This window comes from Pseudochaenichthys georgianus, chromosome 13 (assembly GCF_902827115.2).
Source record: "Pseudochaenichthys georgianus chromosome 13, fPseGeo1.2, whole genome shotgun sequence".
Lineage (NCBI taxonomy): Eukaryota > Metazoa > Chordata > Actinopteri > Perciformes > Channichthyidae > Pseudochaenichthys > Pseudochaenichthys georgianus.
Window position 1 is genome coordinate 30,329,044 of NC_047515.1, and position 23,909 is coordinate 30,352,952.

The window sequence follows — 23,909 nt, forward strand, 5'->3', positions numbered from 1 at the left end:
ATGTGCTGCCAATTAAAAAAACGTTGTTAACTTGCTTATCTTTTGAATTTACCTAATCAAGAAACACAAACATAGTGTTTTAATGACTTCAAATGCTTCAAAAGAGCCAAATGAGAGGCCATTCTGATTGGAACACCACATCAAACACAAACAACTGATATCCCTCATATCAGCATCAATGGCCACTCCATTCCCCTCTCCCCACTTGTAACGAGCCTTGGTGTGAAACTGGACTCATCCCTTTCATTCCAAGCACACATAAAGACGGTCTGCCAAGCCTCATACTACCACCTGAGAAACATCTCCAAAATGCGACACTCCTTCACCAAACCGGATGCAGAAAAACTGGTCCATGCCTTCATCACCTCCCGCATTGACTACTGCAATTCTCTGCTTGTAGGCATTCCAGCAAAAACCACTCAGAGACTACAATATGTACAAAACTGTGCCGCCCGGATACTCACCAAAACACGCAAATCAGAGCACATCACCCCCATCCTTCACTCACTCCACTGGCTCCCTGTAACACACCGTATTAACTACAAAGTCCTCATAATGGTCTTCAACGCCATCAACCACACTGGCCCCACCTATCTACAGGAACTGCTAACCAGAAAACATTCCCATACCTCACCCACACTCAGGTCAGACAGCTCCAATCTCCTGGCTGTTCCGCGGACAGAACTGGTCACCATGGGAAACCGTGCTTTCTCCTCCCTGGGTCCACGTCTGTGGAATCAGCTTCCAGAGAACATATGGACCTCGGCATCACTCTCAGTTTTTAGGAAATGCCTCAAGACCCCCCTGTTCCACACCGCATTTTACTGACTGTATTTTACTTTATTTATTTTTAAATCTTTTATGCTCTTAACCTTTTATTTTCATCTTTTATATTGCCATTTTTTATCCAATATGATCCTTTAGATATCTTTTTACTTATTTTTCCTTATAGCTTTGTGAAGCACCTTGAGATGACGTTTGTCTTTAAAGTATGCTATTAAGACCCCACTTACACAGGAACGTTTGCGTTTACGCACCGTATGCGTTTAAAAAAAGTCTTCCGTTCACACGAGACCGCTGAAAACGCTGGAAACGATGTAGTACATATGCCGGGCCTGTAAGCGGTGCTGCTGCCGCCACAAAATACACCAAAAGCAGCGAAGAAGACCCCCCTCCCGAGCATGGTTGCCATGGTTGCCTGGTTGCCCTTCTGTTTATTCTCCGCGGTGGATTTAGCAACATGTAGTTCATGTAGTTCTCCATATCCACTTGTTGCTGATGGTTGTGGTAGAGGAGCTGTAGATTTGGGGAGAGGCGGGGCTATTGCGTCATCGTTATCAGGAAATGATTGTATAGGGCAGGGGTGCCCAACCTTTTTTGAACCGAGAGCTACTTTTAAAGTTGCCAGTCTGCCGAGATCTACCAGTCCAAATAGAGAGGCGTAGCCATTACTGATAGCCAGTTACTACCAGGTAAATACACACTTCTACTAAAACTGACCTTCGTACGATGAATACTTCATAAAATACTGCAGATCCTTTATCTTACCTCTTTCTAATCTACACACATACAAGTATTTAACTGAAGTTACACAACAGTGTTGTTGATACAGAGTTGGAGTTTATCCACACGTCACATACTACAGTGGGTAATGTTTTCAAGAAACATTGAACAGTCCTGCCACATATGACACAGGGAAAAAAGAAAAGACTCTGAACCCTTTCTTTGCCATTATATAAAAATAGTGTTGCTACAAAAGTATAAATTAGGCTTACTAATAAGACAACTGAGATCTGAAGCTACTCAGGAATCTGCTGCCAACGTGCAATAAAAAAGACAACATTAATAGAATCAAACCCTTTTTTTGTTGCATTTTATTAGAGTATAAATGCTTTTAAAATAGGATGCAAGCAACACTAGTTTCTTAACCTGAATTGATAATAGACTATAATCAATTTAAGTTTGCATTCTTATACTATTTTGTACAATAATTATAATGAATAAGTTCAAACAAACTGAAACTTACTGCTGATTAATAACGGTATCTAACTTGAGTTTTTATTATATCAACAACCTGTTGAAATGCTACTGTTATTTTTACTGTCCCCGTAAAGCGTGTGGGCAGCCTCCAGGAAAGCTTCTTTCACAACTTCGCCGTCTTTGAAAGACTTCATGTGTTTCGCAAGAACGTGACTGACACGATAAGATGCTATGGTAGCAGCCTTGCTCTTGTTGTTGGGCCTGGTGGAAATGGACTGCTGTGCATTCAGCTGTCCTTTCAGGCCCCTCCCCTTTTGGGAGCGTAGGGCGGAATTAGGAGGGAATTCCGTCTCGTCGCGTTTGTGCACTGTTTTGAAATGCCGCTCCTAAATGACCCTTCTTCGATAAAGCCACGCTCGCATTGCAGATGAGACAGATGGACTTTGAATTGGAATAGATACAAAAATAATCATCCTCCCACTCGGAGTGAAAATTATATAGTTTGGGCTTTTTTGCTTCTGCCATAATTGCGGTCTTGTGTGTGTGCGGACTGTCACTCCTGTTGACACGGACAACATCACCAAAATAATGCCCACTGCCCACCAGCCACGCCCCGACACATGGGGTCACGCCGGCCAATCACAAAGCTTTGATGCGTTCAAGTGCATTATTCTGGCACAGGAAGATTATGTTACAGGACATTAACGATAAAACAGAATATTGTTGTTCTATTTTTAGACACATCTCGCGATCGACTGGGAATCTCCCCTGGTTGGGCACCCCTGGTATAGGGCTTAGACAGACGTTTGGCCCCCCAGAGCGTTGCGTCCGCAGATCTACCCACCTTGGGACCCGTTATCGTTATCTGCGTTTCCCACCATCTGTAAGATAGAGAACTGTAGCGGATACGACCCATTTTGCCTCTGTGTGGCTGCAGCCTTAATGTTTATTTTGATAGGCCGGTATCATTTTGTTGTTTTCAATTCTATTGTCCTGTTTCTTTGGTGTCGATTGGAGTCGTTGTCACATGTTAATGTAGCAGCTTCTACAGTAAGTGGCTTTAGAGATACCCTAATCATTCTCGTTTTTTTACATGCAGATGTGGAGGACTCAGTACCACACTTGGGAGCCAGCTTTCATTTAAATTGTAAATGTAAACTAGTTTGTGCTCCTAAAAAAAGGTTTGAACCAGTTTTCCTTTTACAAAGCTCTGATATCTGTATTATGTTCGATACAATACAGGATTGAGCGGGTAAGAAACACAATCTTGGCCTAGAGATGTCTTTATTAAATAATTCCTTTTCACTTACAGTCAGTTACAACAACAAATCTATATTCAATATTCAGAAAAGTTGGCAATTTAGAATTAAAGTGTCAATTTTGGGGGTACATTTGGCCATTTTCAGGCATTGTATTTCAACAAACTCCTCGTACAGAATCTGATTGATGGGATAGTAGACTAATAGCTTTAGGAATCCAAACTATAACATATAATAAGTACCCTGTATCAAGATTGATGCAAAACAAGTGACATTTGATCTTTTTAGAGAGGTTTAGCTAAGAAAACCCACTTCTGGAGTCATTTGGGTGGATTTGCCATATCTCTGGCCCCCCTGGGTCAATTTTGATGATTGACACCTCTTTTGAACCGTTAGAGTCAATAGAATCGAGGGGAAGTTCCTAAAATCCATCTAAACATTGCCATTGAGGAGGGAGAGTGATGCGCACGCAGTTTGCCCAAAACCGGAAGCTGGGTTGTAGCTATCATAGCAGCTAATAGCAAACAAAAATTGAATTATGAATTATCTGTAAACATTTGAAAGTGACACAGACACATTGGATTAACATTCAGCAGCGTTTTATTGTTTGAATGCCATTGAACACAACTTTTGATCAGAAAAACAGCAAAGGTAAGACATATTTGCCGTTTTGGCTCCGTAAAGCTACGTCGTGTGATGTCTGGTTTTGCCTTTGATGCCTGAGTTTTGGTCGCACAGTGATGATATGTATACCTCAAGAATCTGTGGAATTTCAGCTTTAATCTGATATCTTGTTTGTGCAGATCCGATAAGTAATAAAGTATTTCTATCTTGAGTTCTGTGCTAAGTGCATTAGAATTGTTTCGCTCAGGGCTTGGTATTACCCTTGTGTTTCGTTTAGCTTAAAATGGTTCATATCGTCAGTTAGCTGAGTTTCTTCCCGTTAAGTGGGTATGACACATTCATAGTTTGTTAAATGTTAAGAAGCCCTCAGACGCTGTTTCTTGCAAGATGTCGCGTTTTCCCCCCGGTACCGGGGGCATGGGGCTTAACTGGTTAAAGACAAACTTGCAGGTTAGAGACCCCAGTGAATAAATGTGTAGGAAAATGATGTATACACTAGATTTTCCCAAAAATATACACTACAGTGACATCTGGCGTTGTATTTGTAAGACATTTTTACTTCCGCATAAAAAAAGATCACCCGCGTGTGACGTCACATCAGGGAGAGCGGCCGGTCTAACGTATTAATAAACATGGTTCACAATGCTAGTTTTGACACAGAAGAGGTTGAAAATGTATATTCGTATGCATATGACGGACCACAACCTTATAATTATGAGCCTGCTAGGCGTCCAAGAGACCAGGAGCAGCCAAGGATTAGAAGAAATAACAGCCATCGGAGAGAAATGTGGTGTGAGGAGAACCAGTGGAGAACTGGGCAGCTGTCTTGGTGAGTGACCGGCGTTAGCTACAGTTAATGTTAGCTAACGTCGGTCACATCACAACATTGTAAAGTTAGCAATCATATATCAGGCTATAACTAAAGTAGTATTGATAATATAGTAACGTTACTGGCAGGACTGTTGATACTGATCCATAACAGAAAGTAATGCGCAAGTATCAGCCGTATCTCGCGTTACCTAATGCAACTCCACACTACGTCTTACGGAGCGTCCACACTACAGCTTCAAAAAAAGCTTGGAGCTGGGCGTGTCTGTAGCTTGGGGATTTTATTCAAGCAACACGACCAACAACCAATCACATGAATCTCCCGCCCCCGACATACAAAGCAAAAAACCCCGGGGATTTTATGGGAGCAATATATATATAAACTCCCCAAACAGGCGAAAACCTACCAGTTTCACCCACTGTCTCTGCCACCTCCCTCCATGCCTGGTTCCTCCGATTTGTATCCCGGTAGGTGAAGAGGGTCTGGTCATACAAAACCGGGTGATTTGCTACAGCGATAATTAGTTTCTCCTCCAACTTTTTTTGAAATATAGAAATGAACGGCGGGATATCTCTCCCAGCTTAGACGCGGTTTGATTGGCTACGGCTTGAGCTGTCAGATTTTCCGAAACGGGATTTGATTGGCTGGCGCTGGCTACTCTTGCCGAGACGGACCGCTATGCTACCCACAATTCAGTTCGGCGAAAAAGCGAGGCAACGTGACGTCACCCCATTCAAAGTGAATGGGCAGATCGGAGTTGTCGACGCTGTCGATGCTGTCGACGCTGTAGTGTGGACGGGCCGTTGCGGTGCTGTGTACCGGAGGGGAGAGAGAGAGGAGCAAATGGGAGGGAGAGAGAGAGCAGCGAAGGGAGGAGAGAGATGTAATACGGTTTCCTGATAAACGTTTTGTTTGATAGGTGCTTGTGTGGGAAATGTCAGCCCATTGCCTCTGGAGAGAGTATGTGCTGCAGGGGGGTTAGGAGGGGTGGATGCACCTCGCACAACGCACCCAGAAACGAAAGCTATAGCTCCGGTCCTTTTCCTGTTAGGGAAACTGTGGACTCGATGTCCTGACAGGCTGGAGTTTGTGCAACCTGTGAAATGCAATGTAAAATTACCGAAAAATATCAGCTCACTAAATCACAACCGCTCAAACCAACTACCAACTACTACCGTGAATTGGGAAGAGAAGGAGTCCGAGAAAGTTGCTTCCCTATGTGACGTAATATGACGGAAAAAAAAACTGTTTTTAGTAGCAGAGCTCAAAACGGCTACTTTCCCCTCTGAATTTCTCGTAAAACATATGAAATCCTATGGGCTCAGAACAGTCTCATAATACACACATGCATGTACGTACCTCGGTTTTTAGGTCACGGTTCGGTTCGGTACGTTTTCGGTACAGCAGAAAAAATTATCACAAAACATAAAATATGTTTTTTTTTTTTAAATTATTATTAAACTGTGAATATTCACAAGGTGCAGCATTTCGATGAATTGAAATATGTATTTGAACTGTACTGTACCAGCACCTAAGCAGCCAGTTTGACATTATGACTTGCTTGTCATTGTATTTTCAGGTTTTTTTAAAGAAAAATTAACTTGTCCACATTGCTTGCCGAAAGGGCAGATCTGCTGGCACTAACACTAACACCCTTTCGCTAGGGACAGAGGTAGCAGTTCAGACCCGGCTCCAGGATGAAAGGACTGAGGGGGCTGTTCAAAAATCCTAGAGGGCGACTTTTTTTCACAACAACGAAAAATACTGGCAATGTAATGAATTGACACACCAAGTTTTTTTCATTCTCACTGCTCTACAATCTCTTTGCTTCTTTATTTGTATTCCGGATTGACCCCTCTCATTCTGTTCTTTTCCTCTGATCATAAATAATAAATAGTACATTATTAGATGCCTGCACTTTGTTAGTCACGTTAACAGACTAACATTGATTTCCTCAATTTATAAATGGACAGGCTCTGTAATTATACCATAACCTTTTCTCCTCTATCCCTTAACTCGTCTTCCTATACAAATTTACTTACTATCTACTCTAGTCATGTCAGGATTAAAGAAAAATTAATCTGGTTGATAGACCTAAAACCTGGCATTCCATAAGAAAGTGACTAATATATAAACCAAATGTAATATTGGATCAAGTACTACACCAAATGGACAGACAGAGATTAAAAATCCGTCACTAGATGTCGCTCATTGTAACAATACGGTTTATTAATAACATATTATTATTATAGTAAAAGGGCTCGCTTTGGCAAAAACCTGATCCATACAGGCAGCCCTAAATAATAACAGGTAAGCATCATGTGTGGTGCTATCTGTATGTCTTATTTTTTGTCGATTTCATCTTGTTTTCACAGAGCTGTGGAAATGAATTTCCCCCTGGGGACAATAAATCTAATCTAAACTAATTTAATATTCAATCCCACACTTGGCGATTGAGAACATACATTCGTAATTTACCTCGTTTAAATCACTTTTGTTCTAATACTATGGATTTAGTTGACACTACTAGCCGACTTTATTTTGTCCAATATTTTGCGGGAAGGTACATCGAATTAGAAGTAGAACAAGAAGAAGAAGGAGAAGAATAAGTAGAGGTAGAAGAAGAATAAGTAGAGGTAGAAGAAGAAGAAGAAGAAGAAGAAGAAGAAGAAGAAGAAGAAGAAGAAGAAGAAGAAGAAGAAGAAGAAGAAGAAGAAGAAGAAGAAGAAGAAGAAGAAGAAGAAGAAGAAGAAGAAGAAGAAGAAGAAGAAGAAGATTTTTTTTTGATTTTTAAAACAAATTTTATTTGCATTTGTTTTAAACATACACCCACCCTGCAAAAGAGTCGGAACAAAACTAATACATTACACAATCAAATAAATAAACAGATTTTCATGACTACCAAATAAATATCATTTGAAAGCGTTTTACCCATTTAAAAACATCCTCTTTTACACACTTTAAAAACAAAAACTACACCTATCCTTTAAAACTTCAATATGAGAGAGTCATTCTCTCCCAGCGAGCACAGAACCTGCCCCACAGCCCACACATCCAGAAACCCCTGCAGATGATTGATCAGCGTATAGTACGCATGCTCCACCCTCAGACGCGCTGCCACCAGCCCCCTCAGACAGAGCACTGCATCCGTCCATCCCACTCCAGCAAGTTGGTTCTTCCTACTTTTCCAGATTGCTAATTTTGCATTAGCAAACAAGAAATTCATCAACAGTAGGGTTTCCTTCTTTTTCAGGATGTATCTGGGGCCATGGACAAAAAGTGGTATGGAGAAAACCTCCCCGAACCCTTCCACCCACCCCTGTAACATTTTTTTAAGACCAGCCAATCTGGGACAGGACACGACTAAATGCTCCAATGTTTCTGCCATAAAACAGAACGGACAGCCTCCCCTTGTGCCTGGGTCAAAATGAGCTCTGTATTTGTTAGTGGCTATTGCACCGTGTATAATTCTCCATTGGATGTCAGCCATCCGTTTCTCAACCGGAGATTTATACAGGATCCGCCAGCTGCCCTGAGGAGAAGAGCCCAAGCCAAACACATCCGTCCACCTCGACTCTCTGACGCCTGCAAGCGAGCTGAGGTTCAACACCTTTACGCAGCTAAGGTATAGCTTCTTCCCATTGCAGGAGGTGAACTTTGCAGGTGTTAGAGTCCCCAGTGATAGCAGGAGACCATCCTCCTCTCTCCATTCCCCCACCGCAGGACCCACACTCAAGGCAGGAAAAACATAATCATGTCCCTTTCTCCACTGGTCAGCCAGATCTGCATCCAGAGCAAAAGTCAGGTGGGATGGCGACAGCGACTGCCACACCTCATCTACCAGGTTCTCCAGAACTCGGGTTGATCGAATGCCCGTCACCTCAGCCAGTTTTTCCATGGAGACCCCCGTCAAATGGCCAAGTTTTACCACTCCCGCTTCAATGAACGCATTTTTTAGGGTGGCTGAAGAGAAAAGGGTTCGAGAAAGAAAACCAGTGTCAAACAGTGGCTCCTCAAACAGCCACATCCCAGGCCGGGGGTCGGGTGGTCTGGTAAAACTCAGAATCTTCCAGGCATTGATGACTGAGCAGTAAAAAGGTGTAAGTCCAGTTATCTTGTACGCAGGGGCCTTCAGCAGAAACAGGTGTTTATCAAAACCAAAGCCCCCCGCCCTCCAGAGCAACATTCGGGCCATAGGCAGCCAGCAGGGAGAGGCAACATACAGCAGCCGCTGAGCTGCCTGCAGTCTAAAAGCAGCAGTCCTTGCAGTAATGTCCACGAGGCCCTGCCCCCCCTCCGCCACGGGCAGGTACAGGACCGATGCTGGCACCCAGTGATGACCCGACCAGAAGAAATCCACGAGGAGCCGCTGCAGTTGTTTCATGAGGCCCGGCGGTGGGGTTAACACCTGCAGTCTGTGCCACAGAGACGAGGCAACCAGATTGTTGGCGACAAGAACTCTTCCCCTGTAGGACAGCTGGGGGAGCAGCCATTTCCATTTGGCTAATTTTGCTTGCACCTTTCCCAGCAATCCCTCCCAGTTCTGTGCCACCATGTCCTCAGACCCCAACCAAACTCCCAGGACTTTTAAACCCTTGTTTCCCCAGCTAAGGTTACCAGGAAGACTGGGCCTATTTTCAAGACTCCACTCACCTACCAAAACTGCCTCACTCTTCTCCCAATTAACTTTGGCTGAAGCAGCCTTCCTGTACAAAGCTAGACTGTCCTGTAGCTCCTGGATATCTCGCTGACCCTGGACAAAAACACTGACATCATCAGCATAAGCTGATACAACCACCGGGGGGGCCTGAGCTGACTCTGGCAGACACAGGCCCCTCAGCCGGTTTCTAAGTCTGCATAAAAGCGGCTCGATGGCAATACTATATAATAGGCCTGAGATAGGGCAGCCCTGCCTGATCCCCCTTTTAACTGGTACAGGTCTGCTCAGCCCTCCCCCCACCTTCACAACACAACATGCATCACTGTACAAACACTTGACCCAGGACACAAAATGCTCCCCAACACCAAAAGCCTGCAATGTGGCAGCCAGAAAAGTGTGATCCACACGATCAAACGCCTTCTCCTGGTCAACAGAAATAATACCAACATTTATATCATACAGTTTACAAACATCAAAAGTGTCTCTCATCAAAAACAAATTGTCCACAATTTATCTGCCAGGGATGCAATATGTCTGATCAGGACCGATAAGAAGTTCGATAAAAACCTTCAGTCTGTTAGCTAAGACCTTTGACAGTATCTTATAGTCCGTACACAGGAGAGCCACAGGTCTCCAGTTCTTCAGCAGGGTTAGATCTCCTTTCTTAGGCAACAGTGAAATCACTGCACGCCTACAGGAAGCTGGAAGAGTCCCTTTCCCAAAGGACTCCATCAACACTTCTAGCAAGTCATGTCCCAGAATACTCCAGAAATGTTTAAAAAAGTCTGCAGGTAAACCGTCTATGCCGGGAGCCTTGCCGGAGGCCATCTGTGTCACCGCAGAGGTCAGTTCCTCCAGCGTAATGTCAGAGCCCAGGGTGTCACTTTCGGCTGGACTCAGCTGTGGAAGACCCTGAAGAAGTTCATCAGCAGCTTCCACGTCACAACCTTCAGCTTTGAACAGGTCCGTGTAGAAGGACACGGCATGCCTCCTCATCTCAGCAGGCTCAGAGGTTACCTGTCCATCGGGGAGACGCAGACATACCATCTGCTTCCTTTGGCCCACAGACCTCTCCAGGTTGAAGAAAAAGGTGGTTGGTGCATCAATGTCTCTCATGGAAGTGAAACGGGCTCTGATCAGGGCTCCCTTGGCCTTCTCTTGAAGAAAACAGTTAAGCTGTTGTTGTTTTAGGAGGGACTGTTCTATATTTCGAGCAGACACACTCTCTAACTCTCTGATCTCCCTCTCTAACTGCTCTATAGCTCTCCTAATGTTTGCAGTGGAGTAGGCTGTATACTGTTGGCAGAACACTCTAATCTGAGCCTTTCCTACCTCCCACCACTGACTCAGGGAGGGAAAAGACTCTTTCTTTGATTTCCAGTTGATCCAAAATAATTTAAAATTCTCACAAAAAGTCAAATCTTGTAAAATTGTAACATTAAACTGAACGATCTCGGCTTCTCTGTGTTGGATAAAACCAAATCTAAAGAAACTAGCTGATGGTCTGTGAAACCAACCGGTTGGATGTGACAGTTCACTGCACGAGTAATAGAAGAAGCAGACATGTAAAATCTGTCTAGCCTGGCTGCACTGACGCCCCCATCTAGCATTCTCATCCAGGTGTATTGTTTAACAGAGGGGTGTTTCATCCTCCACACATCCACTAAGTCAGCCTCTCTTATCACCTGTGACAGTAAAATGGACGACTGAGGATGCAGCTCCCGTCCTATTCTGTCTAAAGTGACATTAGTGCAAGCGTTCCAGTCCCCCCCCAGTATCACACACTCCCCCTGTACACTAGTGTCTAACTCATCTTTTAATAACTGAAACACAGATACACGTGCAGGGCCCTGATTGGGTGCATAAACATTAATAAAAGTGAAAAAGAACTCTAACAGTTCCACTTTCACCATCAAGGCTCTACCTGCCACTATCTCTGTGCTGGATACAATCTTAACATTTAGAGAGGGGGAGAAAAAAACAGCTACTCCAGCACTAAGGTTTGAGCCATGACTGAGTACATACTGACCCCCCCACCACATTCCCCAGTCCGTCTCATTCAGGCTATCACTGTGCGTTTCCTGCAGAAATATCACATCTAATTTTTTCTGATTAAAGACCTCCAACACTAAAGCTCTTTTCTGTGCACTTCTACCCCCGTTAATGTTTAAAGAAGCAACCCTTAAAGCCTGCATCAGAGGAAGGAGATAGAGAAAAATAACAGACAGGTACACACAGCAGAGAAGAGACACCCAGTGTTGCATGATCATGTTGACATTATTTAGACCTTTTCAGTTTCCCCCCTTTTTTGCTTCCTTTCGGAACTTTTCTCATATTAGTTACATGCTTCCTGAGACGATAGCGTTTCTTTTCATCCAGCAGGTCTAACCCTACAACTTTCTGAAGAGTGCTCACTGTGTGAAGAAACTTGTTAGTGTCAGGGAAAAAGTCTCTCACTTCTACTGCCTTGCCAAAGGACTCATCTAAAAAGACATTAATCTCTTCCAAAGAATATATCTCTGCGTTATGAGAGAGACTATCTGCAATTGAAACACAGTCAGAATCCCCCTCACCGTCTGTGTCCATCTCTGTCACCTCATTAATGTCTGCAGCCTGTTGAAGCTCTTTTTGCCTCCCAGAACCAGACGGCAGCTCCTGCTGTGTGCCAACAGCCTCCACCTGTCCCACAGCCCCGGTCCTCACCTGTCCCGCTACATCATCTCCCACCCGTTTACCTGTTTCCACATGTTCTCCTCTCACACTCACCACATTCTCTACAATCCCCGTTTCATCTCTCCCGATATTCATCTCTACTTCATCCGCAGCCCCTGGGGCCCCGGCGGGTGCAACAGCAGCCCCCGCGACACCGGGCTCTGCGGCCGCCGACCCAGCGGCCCCGGCCGCCCCAGCGACTGGCTCGGCGGCCCCGGGCTCGGCGGCCACGGGCTCCGCCGCCCCGGGCTCCGCCGCCCCGGGCTCCGCCGCCCCGGGCTCCGGCGGCCCCGGGCTCCGGCGGCCCCGGGCTCCGGCGGCCCCGGGCTCCGGCGGCCCCGGGCTCCGGCGGCCCCGGGCTCGGCGGCCCGGGCTCGGCGGCCCCGGGCTCGGCCGCACCCGGCGGAGCGGCGTGCCGTCTCTGTGGACATGCAACACGTTTGTGACCCGACTCCCCGCACTCAAAACACTTTACGTTCCCTGAGCTTGCATAAACCATATAAAACCCCTCTTCATGCCTCACCCGGAAAGACACATCCAGTGTCTGAGTGGGACAAGTCAGAAACATGAACACCTGTCTCCGCAGAGATTGGACATGTTTTAACTTTTCATCTTTACACCCCAGAGCAACAGTGCGGAGATTACTGGCAAACTTACCGAAACGCTTCAGCTCCCGTTCCAGCGCCTCATTCGGGATGAATGGAGGAACGCCAGACACAGTGATCCGCGTGGACGGTGTCGCCAACGGCGAAACTTGGATATATTCCTCGTTTACCATTAATCCGCTCTCAATAAGTTCTGTTATATATTTCTGGTCTTTCAAAAAGACCACGACCGCTTTGTTCATGCGGGAAGCATAGGAGATGTTTACATGGCCTACCTGCTCCCCCACAGCCAGCAGCACCTGCTCCACTGTGCTTGCGGCCTGAGCCACCAAACGCACTCCGTGTCTCAGAGACACCGGCGGCGCCCCGAAGGACGCCATCCCAGCCACGAGGCACGGAAAAACAAATGAACCGTACTTGGAAAGAGTACAAATATCCCCACGTAAGATCATACAGTGAAAGAAAACGATTGAAACAGAAACAAACGAACTAAAAGTGAAAATCCCTCTTCCCTCTTCAAAAACACACCTCCACCACAGAAGAAGAAGAAGAAGAAGAAGAAGAAGAAGAAGAAGAAGAAGAAGAAGAAGAAGAAGAAGAAGAAGAAGAAGAAGAAGAAGAAGAAGAAGCTTCTTATTATACATCCATGGGTAGAAGAATAAGAAGTAGAGGTAGAAGAAGAAGAAGAAGTATTAGAAAAAGAAATACGCTAACGCTACAAACAGGCACAACACTGTTACTCTGTTTTTACTGACATGTAACATTTTATTTCACCTTGCTCTATGTTTTTTAACGCACATTCCGAAAACGGGGACTTTGCCCGGAAAACGGGGACGTTTTGGTCCCCCATCCGACTGTGTTTACAGCTAAGCACACATGCTAACATTAATTAAGACTACAAGCTCACTTGGGGGTTGAGGCTTGTTTACACGTTGCTTGACTGCCTGCCCACATATCTGATCTAAAATAATTATTTAAAGTTATTTAATAATTGTGACATTTATTTAACTTTTCGATGGATGAATGATGCTCAAAGTGAGGGGGCAAATAAAACAACTTAGGGGGCAATGCCCCCTTTTGCCCCCTCGTGGCGCCGGGCCCATAGCAGTTACAGCCAGGTAGCGCTTTGCTAACATGGCAACATAAGGATATTTGGCGTTTGTAATAGTAGTGGAGGCTTAAATGCTAGTGGGAGTTGGGTTTGTCTTTTTTCTTTTGGTACCGGTGATATTCACGTTCGGGTGATGCCTTTTCAAATGAGTGTGCAAGTTTGATGTATTGCCAGCCGCGTAACCAATTTTAGTTGAACAATGCCGACAAACAGCTTTGGTTCGGTCCACCTGTCTTTGTCCGTCATCCTTGTACGTAACTGCGAAACCTGTGACCAGCTCTCATAGTATGCCTCTCGTCCAATGAAATTACTTGCTCGCTCTATGACGCGTTGAACCCAATGTGAGAAATTACTCTGAATGCTGCGACTCAGCACATGAGATTACTTCCAAAAAGTTGTTCACGTTCTCAAATTTTACATTTAACGTTAAATTCATTCGGTACACTTCGGTACACACGTGAACCGAACCGAAGGACCCGTACCGAATAATTTTGGTACGGGTACGTGTACCGTTACACCCCTACAGGTTATGCATTCAATCATGGCCCCAAGGCCACCTACCGGTAATAGGAAGACAGCCTTTTGTAATAACATCTGTTTTAAGTGAAAATGTCATTGTGTGTTCTTCATTGTGTTAGAAAACAGCAGTCAAACAAAAACAGGGAAGGGAAACAGTGGGGGAAGACACAACAAGAAAGAAAAAACGTACTGTAAGTGCAGACAGCATAATTACCAACAATCTTCTCTATTCTTATTACAGCCCAAACAAATAGGACATTACTAATTGTCAAATGTTTCCCAAGACACAATTTCAAATTTAACCAGTACAGTTTGTTTTTATAAACAGTGGCTGCTTAAGATTTATGGCTTTAGCTACAAAAAGGCTTCAAAGATTTAAATGTTTTTTTGTCATATGAACAAAAGCTACAGTTAAGTATTAATGACTGAATGAATCCTGCATACAAAACTGCAAGATTGCCAACTGTTAATGATCTACTGCAAGAGGCCAGAGCTCATGTTTAGTGTGTAACTCCACCCTTGTGCATGTCAGTTGAAACAGGACACGCTCTCTCCCCCGTTCTGCAGTGTGAGCGAGCAGTATCAATCACACATGGTCACAACACGGCACACGCCTCGTTGGCGCAGTAGGCAGCGCGTCAGTCTCATAATCTGAAGGTCGTGAGTTCGAGCCTCACACGGGGCAAAGATTTTGAAATTCATTTGAAAACAAGCATTAGATCAACAATACAGGGTCAAAAGCTTTTGAAAAGGAATACAAAAAGACCCTATTGCCCATGTGATTGCTCAAAACCCCAAAACAAATCTGTAAATATTTGTAAATGGAAAATACATAGTTTAACTTTACTTATTTAAGATAGGAATAGTTCTGTGTAATCACAACATTCACTTCTTCTTCCACATCAAAATCAGCTGAACATGACACCTGATCACAAGCGTATGTGTGTATGAAAACTGTGTCAAAACTGTCTCCTGACCCAGGGCATTAAAGCTCTTTCTTCTTGCTTTTGGAGATATGTGTGTCCTCAGTTTAGAACTACACTTTACTGACGGTGACAGCTCTTTTTATTATATATGTTAGTATCGACTTACTATTCTAATTTATTCTCTCAAGTTAATACAAGTCTCATGGTGCCTAGACTACTGCAACTCCCTCCTGGCTGGTCTACCTGCATGTGCCATCCGACCTCTGCAGCTCATCCAGAATGCAGCGGCTCGCCTGGTCTCGCCTGGTCTTCAACCTTCCTAAATTCTCCCACACCACGCCGCTCCTCCGCTGCCTTTACTGACTTCCAGTAACTGCTAGAATCCACTTCAAGACAATGGTACTTGCGTACCATGCTGCGAATGGATCTGGCCCTTCCTACATCCAGGACATAGTTAAACCGTACACCCCAGCACGTGCACTCCGCTCTGCATCAACCAAACGGCTCACTGCACCATCGTTGCGAAGGGGACCCAAGTTCCCATCAGCAAAAATACGTGGGTTTGCTATCCTGGCTCCAAAATGGTGGAATGAGCTCCCCATTGACATCAGGACAGCAGATAGCTTACACACCTTCCGGCGCAGACTGAAAACTCATCTCTTTCGACTCCACTTCGAGCGATAGAACTATTAACAAAGCACTTATATACTAATAAAGGGCTGGCTTATCTAAAGCTGTTGAGTAGCACTTGAAATGTTTTTGCTCTATGAAGCCTGATGTACTTATATGATTCTGTTTTCTTCAAGATTGTATTTTGTTGGTCGAACGCACTTATTGTAAGTCGCTTAATAAAAATAATAATAATAATAAAAATATATATAAATAAAATCGAATTTTAAAAATAATTTTCGATTATGGAGACTGTAACGAATATTCGAATAATCGAATAATCGCTGGCATCCCTAGTTTGTATGTGTGCGGTAAAGCAGTGTCAGCATCAGCTGTGCATGAAGTAGGCAGAAAGAAAATGCCCAGATGAATGTGTGTCTGAAAGGAAATACTTAAGTGCTTAGGAGTGGACACTAAGTGTGTGCGGGCCGAGAGAGGGAATGAACAAACATGGGAAAACAGCTGAGATCAATGGTTTGCAGGCCACAGCCTGAGATCAGTGACAACAGGATAAGCAACATGAGTCACAGACAGAGATAGAGGCGGAGGAGGGAGGTCATGTTTTCACACTGCACGATCGCCACAAGACACAATAGAGCAGATCCTCCACAGATTTTTCTCTCAAAGACCAAGAAGGCAAAAACATTCACTAATGTCATTTAAGTATACAGAAAAATAGATAAGTAGCAAGCTAACAGTAGAATAACGTTTTGATACAATAGCAAGAACAATGCTTTGTGGTTTGCCTTGATTTGTGTAAAAAACTAGGTGTTTTTGCTAATGTTTAAACAGTAAATCACTTTATAAACCATAGTCAGGGCTTTCCAAAGGCATAGTAGGCAAATAGCACCTCAGCTGTCTGATTGTGATGTAACACATATTTCCCAAGTTTCAGAAGGTCATGATTGAAGATCGTTGTTGCCTCATTTTGAGACGGACAGGACAATGTCATGTTACCTTTCATATAGGGCTGCTCGATTATGGCAAAAATCATAATCTCGATTATTTGGGTCAATAATTCTAATTGCGATTATTAAATGCGATTATTCAGTGACTTTGAAAACATCCATTTATTAGAGAAAAAAAATTTGAACAGTATGTTTTTAACAGTTGATTACCCTGAACTTTAAGTATAATTCAACTTAAAAAAAAAAAATAAAGCCATAATAAAAGAATAATCGTTTTATTTCGATTACGTTGTTTTCGTAATTGTTGCAAGCCATAATCGTAATCACGATTAAAATACGATTAATTGAGCAGCCCTACTTTCATATCAGCCGTATCCCTCTGGGGCTAGTACTACCTGGGGTCCTCTTGTGAGTTTCAATAACAGCAGAGCCTGTCTGTGCTGTAATTTGGCTATACACAGGGGCCTCCTAATTATATTAGCAGGGCACGCATCAGCCGTGCATTAATTTGGGCCTTTTTCCCCCAGTGAGTCTTTGATATTCTGTTTCTCCTCTTCCTAAATTATAGAAGCTGCAGTGAAAGCATTAATGAGGACTCTGATAGCATTTTGCGTTGAAGTTGAGGTGGCTAATCTAGCAACTCAGCATGGGAACCCATTATGTTTTAATGATATCTGCAGAAAACTCCTAAGATTTGGTCAATACATTTGAGTGAATCACACAAATGTAATCTATCCTATGCAAATGTGCCACACAAGACACAGGGGGGGGGGTACATTCCTAAATCACATCAGGGCCCCGGGTAAGGCAGTGCAGTCCAGGCATCAGCTACAGAAACTGTCACTTTCATCCTTTGTGTTCTCACGACTGTCACTTCATGACTGATGTGGCTCTTTGTAGATTCTTCATACAGCACTCTGTCTAGACTTTGGGAAATTTGAGTTTACAACCTGTCTGCAAGTAGCGTACTTACACCAAAACAAAAAAAGCACCTTAACAGGGGATGTATTGTTCTAAAGCCCAACGAGTTAATACCACCAATGGCCACAGATGTATAAGGCAGTGGTGCAGGGCAAAGCATCCAATTCCCTTTTCAAAAAGTATATGCACAATGATGGCCTTGCAATTTAATGTCATTCACTGATCCTGATCTACAAATAAAGCCAATATAAAACAACGGCAATTATGAAAAAGTGTCTAATGATGTTCTGTATTTTGTGTTAGTGCGGGTGTGTGTGTAGCTGTGGGGCAGACATAAGGGAATGGGGGATTTAGTTGGATTGAAGACACCAAGTTGACTCCTTGAGTCCGTCCACTCATCAACATTTCTCCTCTTCCCCTCTTTCTCTTATCCTCTCCCATAACCTAGCCAAGCTAAAAGTCTGTACTGGGGGGTAAATAGACTGCTCCATCTTTCTTACCTTTTTCTTTATGTGTTTCTTTATTTTTCCTATTTTACTGTTTTCCAAATAGTAAAGACATTTGATAAATGTGCTATAGCTAGTAACTTATATGTGCTTGTGTGTTGATTAAAGACAGTCTGTGGATTAATTACAGCCCGTCCACACGGCGGCGTGCATTGAAGCTTCAACGCTTCTGCCCATTCACTTTGAATGGGGTGACGTCACGCTTTGCCGAACTGCATTGTGGGAGCGTTGCTTCGCTTTGCTCGCGTTGCTCGCTTCAAAAGTTGAGCAATGTTCAACTTTTGAAGCTTCGGCGGAAGCGTCAGCCAATCAAATCATATGCCAGTACAAGCTCTAGCCAATCAAACCGCATGCTTGTGTGTCCGGGGCGGGAGATTCATGTGATTGGTTGTTGGTCGAGTTTCAGACACGCCCGCCGGCAAGCTTCAACGCACGCCGCCGTGTGGACGCTGCGTTAGGGTCAATAACCTCAGAGCAGATTTGTGGATTTAAGAGTAAAAATCTACTGTCGGCTTCAGGCAAGAAAATGTGTGTTCAACAACACAAAGTTCTTTCACTGACTGTCTACATTGCGGTTATTAAATCATCCTGACCCTGGATGGTGACAAGTTAGTTAATTCTTCTCCCTGTGGAAATCTCGGCTGTGTTATAAACTACATTAACTATTTAGGCTTGCAAGCAACTAGTCATTATTTTCAATATGAATGAATGTACAGTAAATATATGTTTTAGAACAGTACCATAGGGGACGTAACGTATTCTTTCCTTGATCATGCACATGGTAAACAACACAAATCTGTGCTGGAATCCAAGGGAGTAGAGCTAGCTTACATTAGCCGTTAGCAGCTGGTATCGCCATCCTTTTGAATTACATTAGATTCAAGATGGCAAAAGCTACAGTGTAGTGGTTGGCAATTAGAATCCCAAGTCCCAGGCTTCTTCAACAATATAAATAGTATACAGTATACTTAAGACACAAAAGAAATAAAGAAATAAAACAAAGCTATAAAAGTAAATTATATATGTGTGAAATTAAACTATGTCTAGCCTTTCTGATGACTCTCTTACAAAATATCTATACAATATGGTCAAATGAGTGCCACTAGTACAGAGACAGAAACACTAGTAGGGTCTCATCGCTTGCTAAAGAATACATTGATAAAGCAGATGCTTGTTGCTGCAGGGCTTGAGTCCAGATCTTCCAATTGAGAGGCGGTCTCTCCTTAATCACTGCACCACCCTGCTCCTCCTGTTTTTACTACCAGGAGAATGTGCCATCAGAAATAATTAGAAAACATTGAAGGTTAGTGGGATGCACTAAGAAAACTCTGGAGGTGGCGTCTTTAAACCAAGAGGATGACAAAGCCAATTTCAAGATCTGAACCCAGTGGCGTGTAGCTCCATTCCTCACAGACACGCAGAACTAACACATTGTGCTGGCTCTCCCTCTCTCTCACAAGTCAGACAAGGGCCGTGTGCACTCCCCAAAAACCAGCAGCAACAAGGCAATCTGCTTTTCAACAGCTGGAGTTGCCCCCAAGAGAGAGAGGGAGAGAAAGAGAGGGAAGTCTCAGGGAGAATAGAGGTAGAGAAAGTGTGAACATGAGGAACAGAGAGAGGATGGAAACAGAGTATTAGAGAGTTCCATAAATAATCAACACAGAAAATGAGAGTGTGTGAAAGAACCAAGGTTTCCTCCCAATGCCAAATCCAAAAGGGAAAATTGCCAGACTCACACACGTCAAGAGTAAACAGAGCTGGGTCAAAAGGAAAAAGAAAGGTATGGGGACGGACAAAAAGATAGTCGGAGCAAAAGAGACAGAATAAAATACAGAGAAGATGATAGAAGGAGATACAGAATTACATTTGGAAGACAGTTAGAAAGAAGCAGAAAGCAGAAGGAGTGCAGCAGGAAATTCCTTCAACATTTTCGCGACCTTTTGTCCTTCTCAAAAAACCGGAATATGACAATAATCCTTTTCCTATTTTTCTTTCTTTAGCCTCTCCTCCTTCGTTTTTCCTTCTTTCTTATTTTATTTTGTTTGCATGGCTGTGTCCATGTGTGCATGCTGTGCATATCACAGTCACATCATGACTAGATTTCAAATCCTCTGGCAGTTAGTCAGTGTTTTCTTCAGGGTTGTGTTAGTACCAGGTTAGTACCCGCATGCGATAACGACATGTTCATACCTCATGTCTTCCAGCAGGTCACATTCAGTCTGGTGTTTAAAGTGCAGTCTTGTCATCTGCTCTGCATGTGTGTTCTTCAGCTCCTGTGTCACTTTGACCTGGAGGAAACAAAAAGACACGTCAAGAGAAGGGGTTTGGCATTTGTTCATCCGTCTGCCGTGCACGTGGGTTAGCTATTTCAAGGCTCATATTCACCAAACTCATCCCTACAAGAAATCTTTCCATATTGATAATATCAATAATGAGGTATAAAACTAGATATCATCTGAGACTTTGGTGTATTTTTAGTAGAAATGGTTGAGTGAACTGTGAATGCCTCTACCTGCCTGAAAGTCATATATAAATTCCTTATTTATAAGGTTTGTTTTTCAAAATAATTGTATTTATTGATGATCTTTTCTTATGAATTGTCTTTAAAAATAGAGACCTTGAACTATCAAATCAAAGATATGCAATCTATAATGAGATGCAACAGACACATGCAGTAAATGCAAACATTTAGCTAGAGACAGAATTGTTCTCGTCAGCTGACGTTATAAACTGAATGATTATTAAAACAGTGGATTCTTTTGTTGTTGGTCCACTAATCAAATTGGTGGATTTCTATAGACAGTATTACATCAAAACATCATAAGGACCACAGATGGAAATGAGCTATTAGCTATAATCTGGCATATTGCATCTCTTCTCTTTGCTGAGATTAATGTTTTTGTATGCATGGTCCTTCTATAAATAAATAAATAAATAAATTCTGCTGTAATTTATTTTTGATTAGTCCATATTTGTCCCAAAAAGCTGATAGAGATAGAGAAAGTCAGAGAAAGGTATTTTTAGCTGAGGTGCAGACTGTGCAAATATGGCTTATGTTCTTCTGAATGACTTTGGACTTTCTTGCTTAGTATACCGATAGACTATTAGTTACTAAGAATTAGGCTACTGAATCACAGAAACCCACTTACACATACAAGGAGAGATAATTTAACTCCCATCAATCAATCTATCTGACAATCACCTGTCGTCGAGCTTGAGTGTGCTCAGCTTGAGAGTCAAGTGAAAGGAACGTGCACACATTCCCATCAGTAATTCATTCAGCGTAACAATCAGTGTCTGGGTCATGTCAGACTTCTGGAGCGGCTGGAGGAGGTTTTTTGTAGTTAGAGGTGACTGAAGACACATTCAAAAGCCTATAACAGCATTTCAGCGCAGACAGACTCCATGTGCATTTGGGAAAGATGTGCTTTTTATCACCTTATATGAAAATCAATGTGGCGGATGAGAACAGTAGCTATAACCCTGCACTCAAAACAGTGATGTGCAAAAAAGACAGAGCGATAACACCTTCAAATGCAGACAAACGATCACACATGCATACATACACTCCTGCCAACACTGCAGAGTCACTGTGTTGGTCATTGTGTATTGTCGAGTGAATTCCATCGCCTATTCATCAGAGTAACAGTGGGCAAATTCATGACTGTTCTCGACACAACAATCAACAACATTACACATACACACACTTTCCTGTGCTGTGTCTTTGAAGGTAAGGAGGGAGTGGTTCATTAAACTATCAGGGAGAAATGACATCACTTGATTTCACCTTCTATCACTCACAAGGGGGAAAGGGGGAAGGGCAGGGGTGACATGGGAAGAAACAATTAGAAATGTTGCTGGTGGTTGGCTGTGTGAAAGAGTGGGAGAATATGAAGTGAAAGTAAAGAAAAGAAGAGGGTGACGGTGACCGTGAAAAATGGGGGATATGGTGAAGTTAATGATGAGAAATGCAGTTTATTAAAGGTCATGTGAAAGGAGAAGAGCTCAGCTGGTGAAGTGGTACAGTAGCTGATGCAGCAGGTAGGTCTATATCGCTGAAAGAGTAGTTCCTGTTCCCACATTTAACAGTGATTCAAATGTACAACCTCAGCTGTTAGGGTTGGCTAATAAGAGTTCAAAACTTTAATATATCAGGAAATATTAAAAGATTTGCCATGTACAGAACGTATATATTTATTATTTTATCATGATAGCCTACTTCTGATATGTTCCTCCTGTAAGAAAGAAATACTGAGCTATTTGCTGTTTTGTTTGCAACTGCTGGTTGTAAGTAATTTGTTGTGTTATTGTCCATTTGTAGAATAACAAGAACGATATGACCTATTTTGACACTAATTGAATACATTAAATTAGTCCAACCCTAGTAATAGTATAACCATGATGAATAATGATGTAGATTAATACAAAAACTCCACAAGATGTGGTCTCCCAAACTCCTACCCCAGTTTGTGACAATATTCATTAGCATATACAGATAGATTGATGGATGGGGCGGCTGACCCACAGTGTGTCAATGTTAGTCTTCCCTGAGCAGGTGGCCCCATTTGTGGCCGCCTTTGCCTGAATGTAGGTGAAGTACTTAGACAGGTCACAAAGACTGGAATAGGCTATATCTATTCAGTGCATTTACCATTTACCACAGATGGATTATCCCAAACCAGCTCAGCCTGTAAGCAGATGTGCTGAGACAGACAGACAACACACTAAGGGCTGTTTGTGTAGCACTGGGAGATAAATTATTAGTATCCAACAGCCAAATGCTGATACACTGGCTGTTGTGCTGAAGGCTGAGTGTACTGAGTGCCAGACATATTGGCAGGGGGGTATGAGATCAGTATTTAGCAAATCATTTAGTTGTATTCTTGGAAGGATTTTCACAGCAAACTGCATGGGAAAGATACATGACAGCTGACAAATGAGATCTAACAAAATCAATAATATAACTGTAATGGTGTATTTGATGATGACACGCTGTGGAGGAACACAACCATATTGGTCACTCCAGCCATGATAAAAGGACATATTGAAGTGTGTATATGTGTTTTACAGACATGATATGACAAGTTCAAAGAAAGTCTGTGTGTGGAAACCCAGAGCATAAATGGCACTGGGGCAATATGTGGTAATTAAGAAAAACCGTGCAGTGGTTCACAGCAGAGTAATTGGCTCTCATGCATCTATTTAAGGACACACACACACACACACACACACACACACACACACACACACACACACACACACACACACACACACACACAGAAAGCAATACACAAGCAACTTGCATATCCTCACATACACAACAGTGGGTACCAAGCTATAGGGGATTGTGGTCTTTTCTCAGCCCATACAGAATCAATAAGTCAGTATTGGACATGGCTCTGCCAGCATGCCTCCCTCAGTGTGTGTGTGTGTGTGGTGTGTGTGTGTGTGTGTGTGTGTGTGTGTGTGTGGTGTGTGTGTGTGTGTGTGTGTGTGTGTGTGTGTGTGTGTGTGTGTGTGTGTGTGTGTGTGTGTGTGTGTGCGCGCGTGCGCGCGCGTGCGTGCGTGTGCGCCTGTGTGTTTAGCTTTTGTCAGCTCAGCCTTTGAAGAAAATAAGTGACCCTGGACGGACTGAAGGTCTTCCCTTGCTTAACACATAAGCATCACAACGTGGTAGAAT

At 43.2% G+C, this 23,909-nt stretch overlaps 1 protein-coding gene and 1 non-coding gene across 7 annotated transcripts in view; one reads left to right on the top strand and one right to left on the bottom strand.

The window, feature by feature from the left end:
* LOC117457302 (F-BAR and double SH3 domains protein 2-like) overlaps positions 1 to 23,909 on the bottom strand; it is a 75,209-nt gene that overhangs the window by 50,478 nt on the left and 822 nt on the right. For all 6 annotated transcript variants that reach the window (XM_034097291.2, XM_034097289.2, XM_034097290.2 and 3 more), the window contains exon 2: positions 20,420 to 20,517. In XM_034097291.2, the coding sequence (XP_033953182.1) occupies positions 20,420 to 20,517 (98 nt within the window). The remainder of the gene's footprint in view (positions 1 to 20,419; positions 20,518 to 23,909) is intronic.
* Positions 14,912 to 14,984, top strand: trnam-cau (transfer RNA methionine (anticodon CAU)). The gene has a single exon. It is a non-coding gene; the product is annotated as a tRNA-Met (tRNA).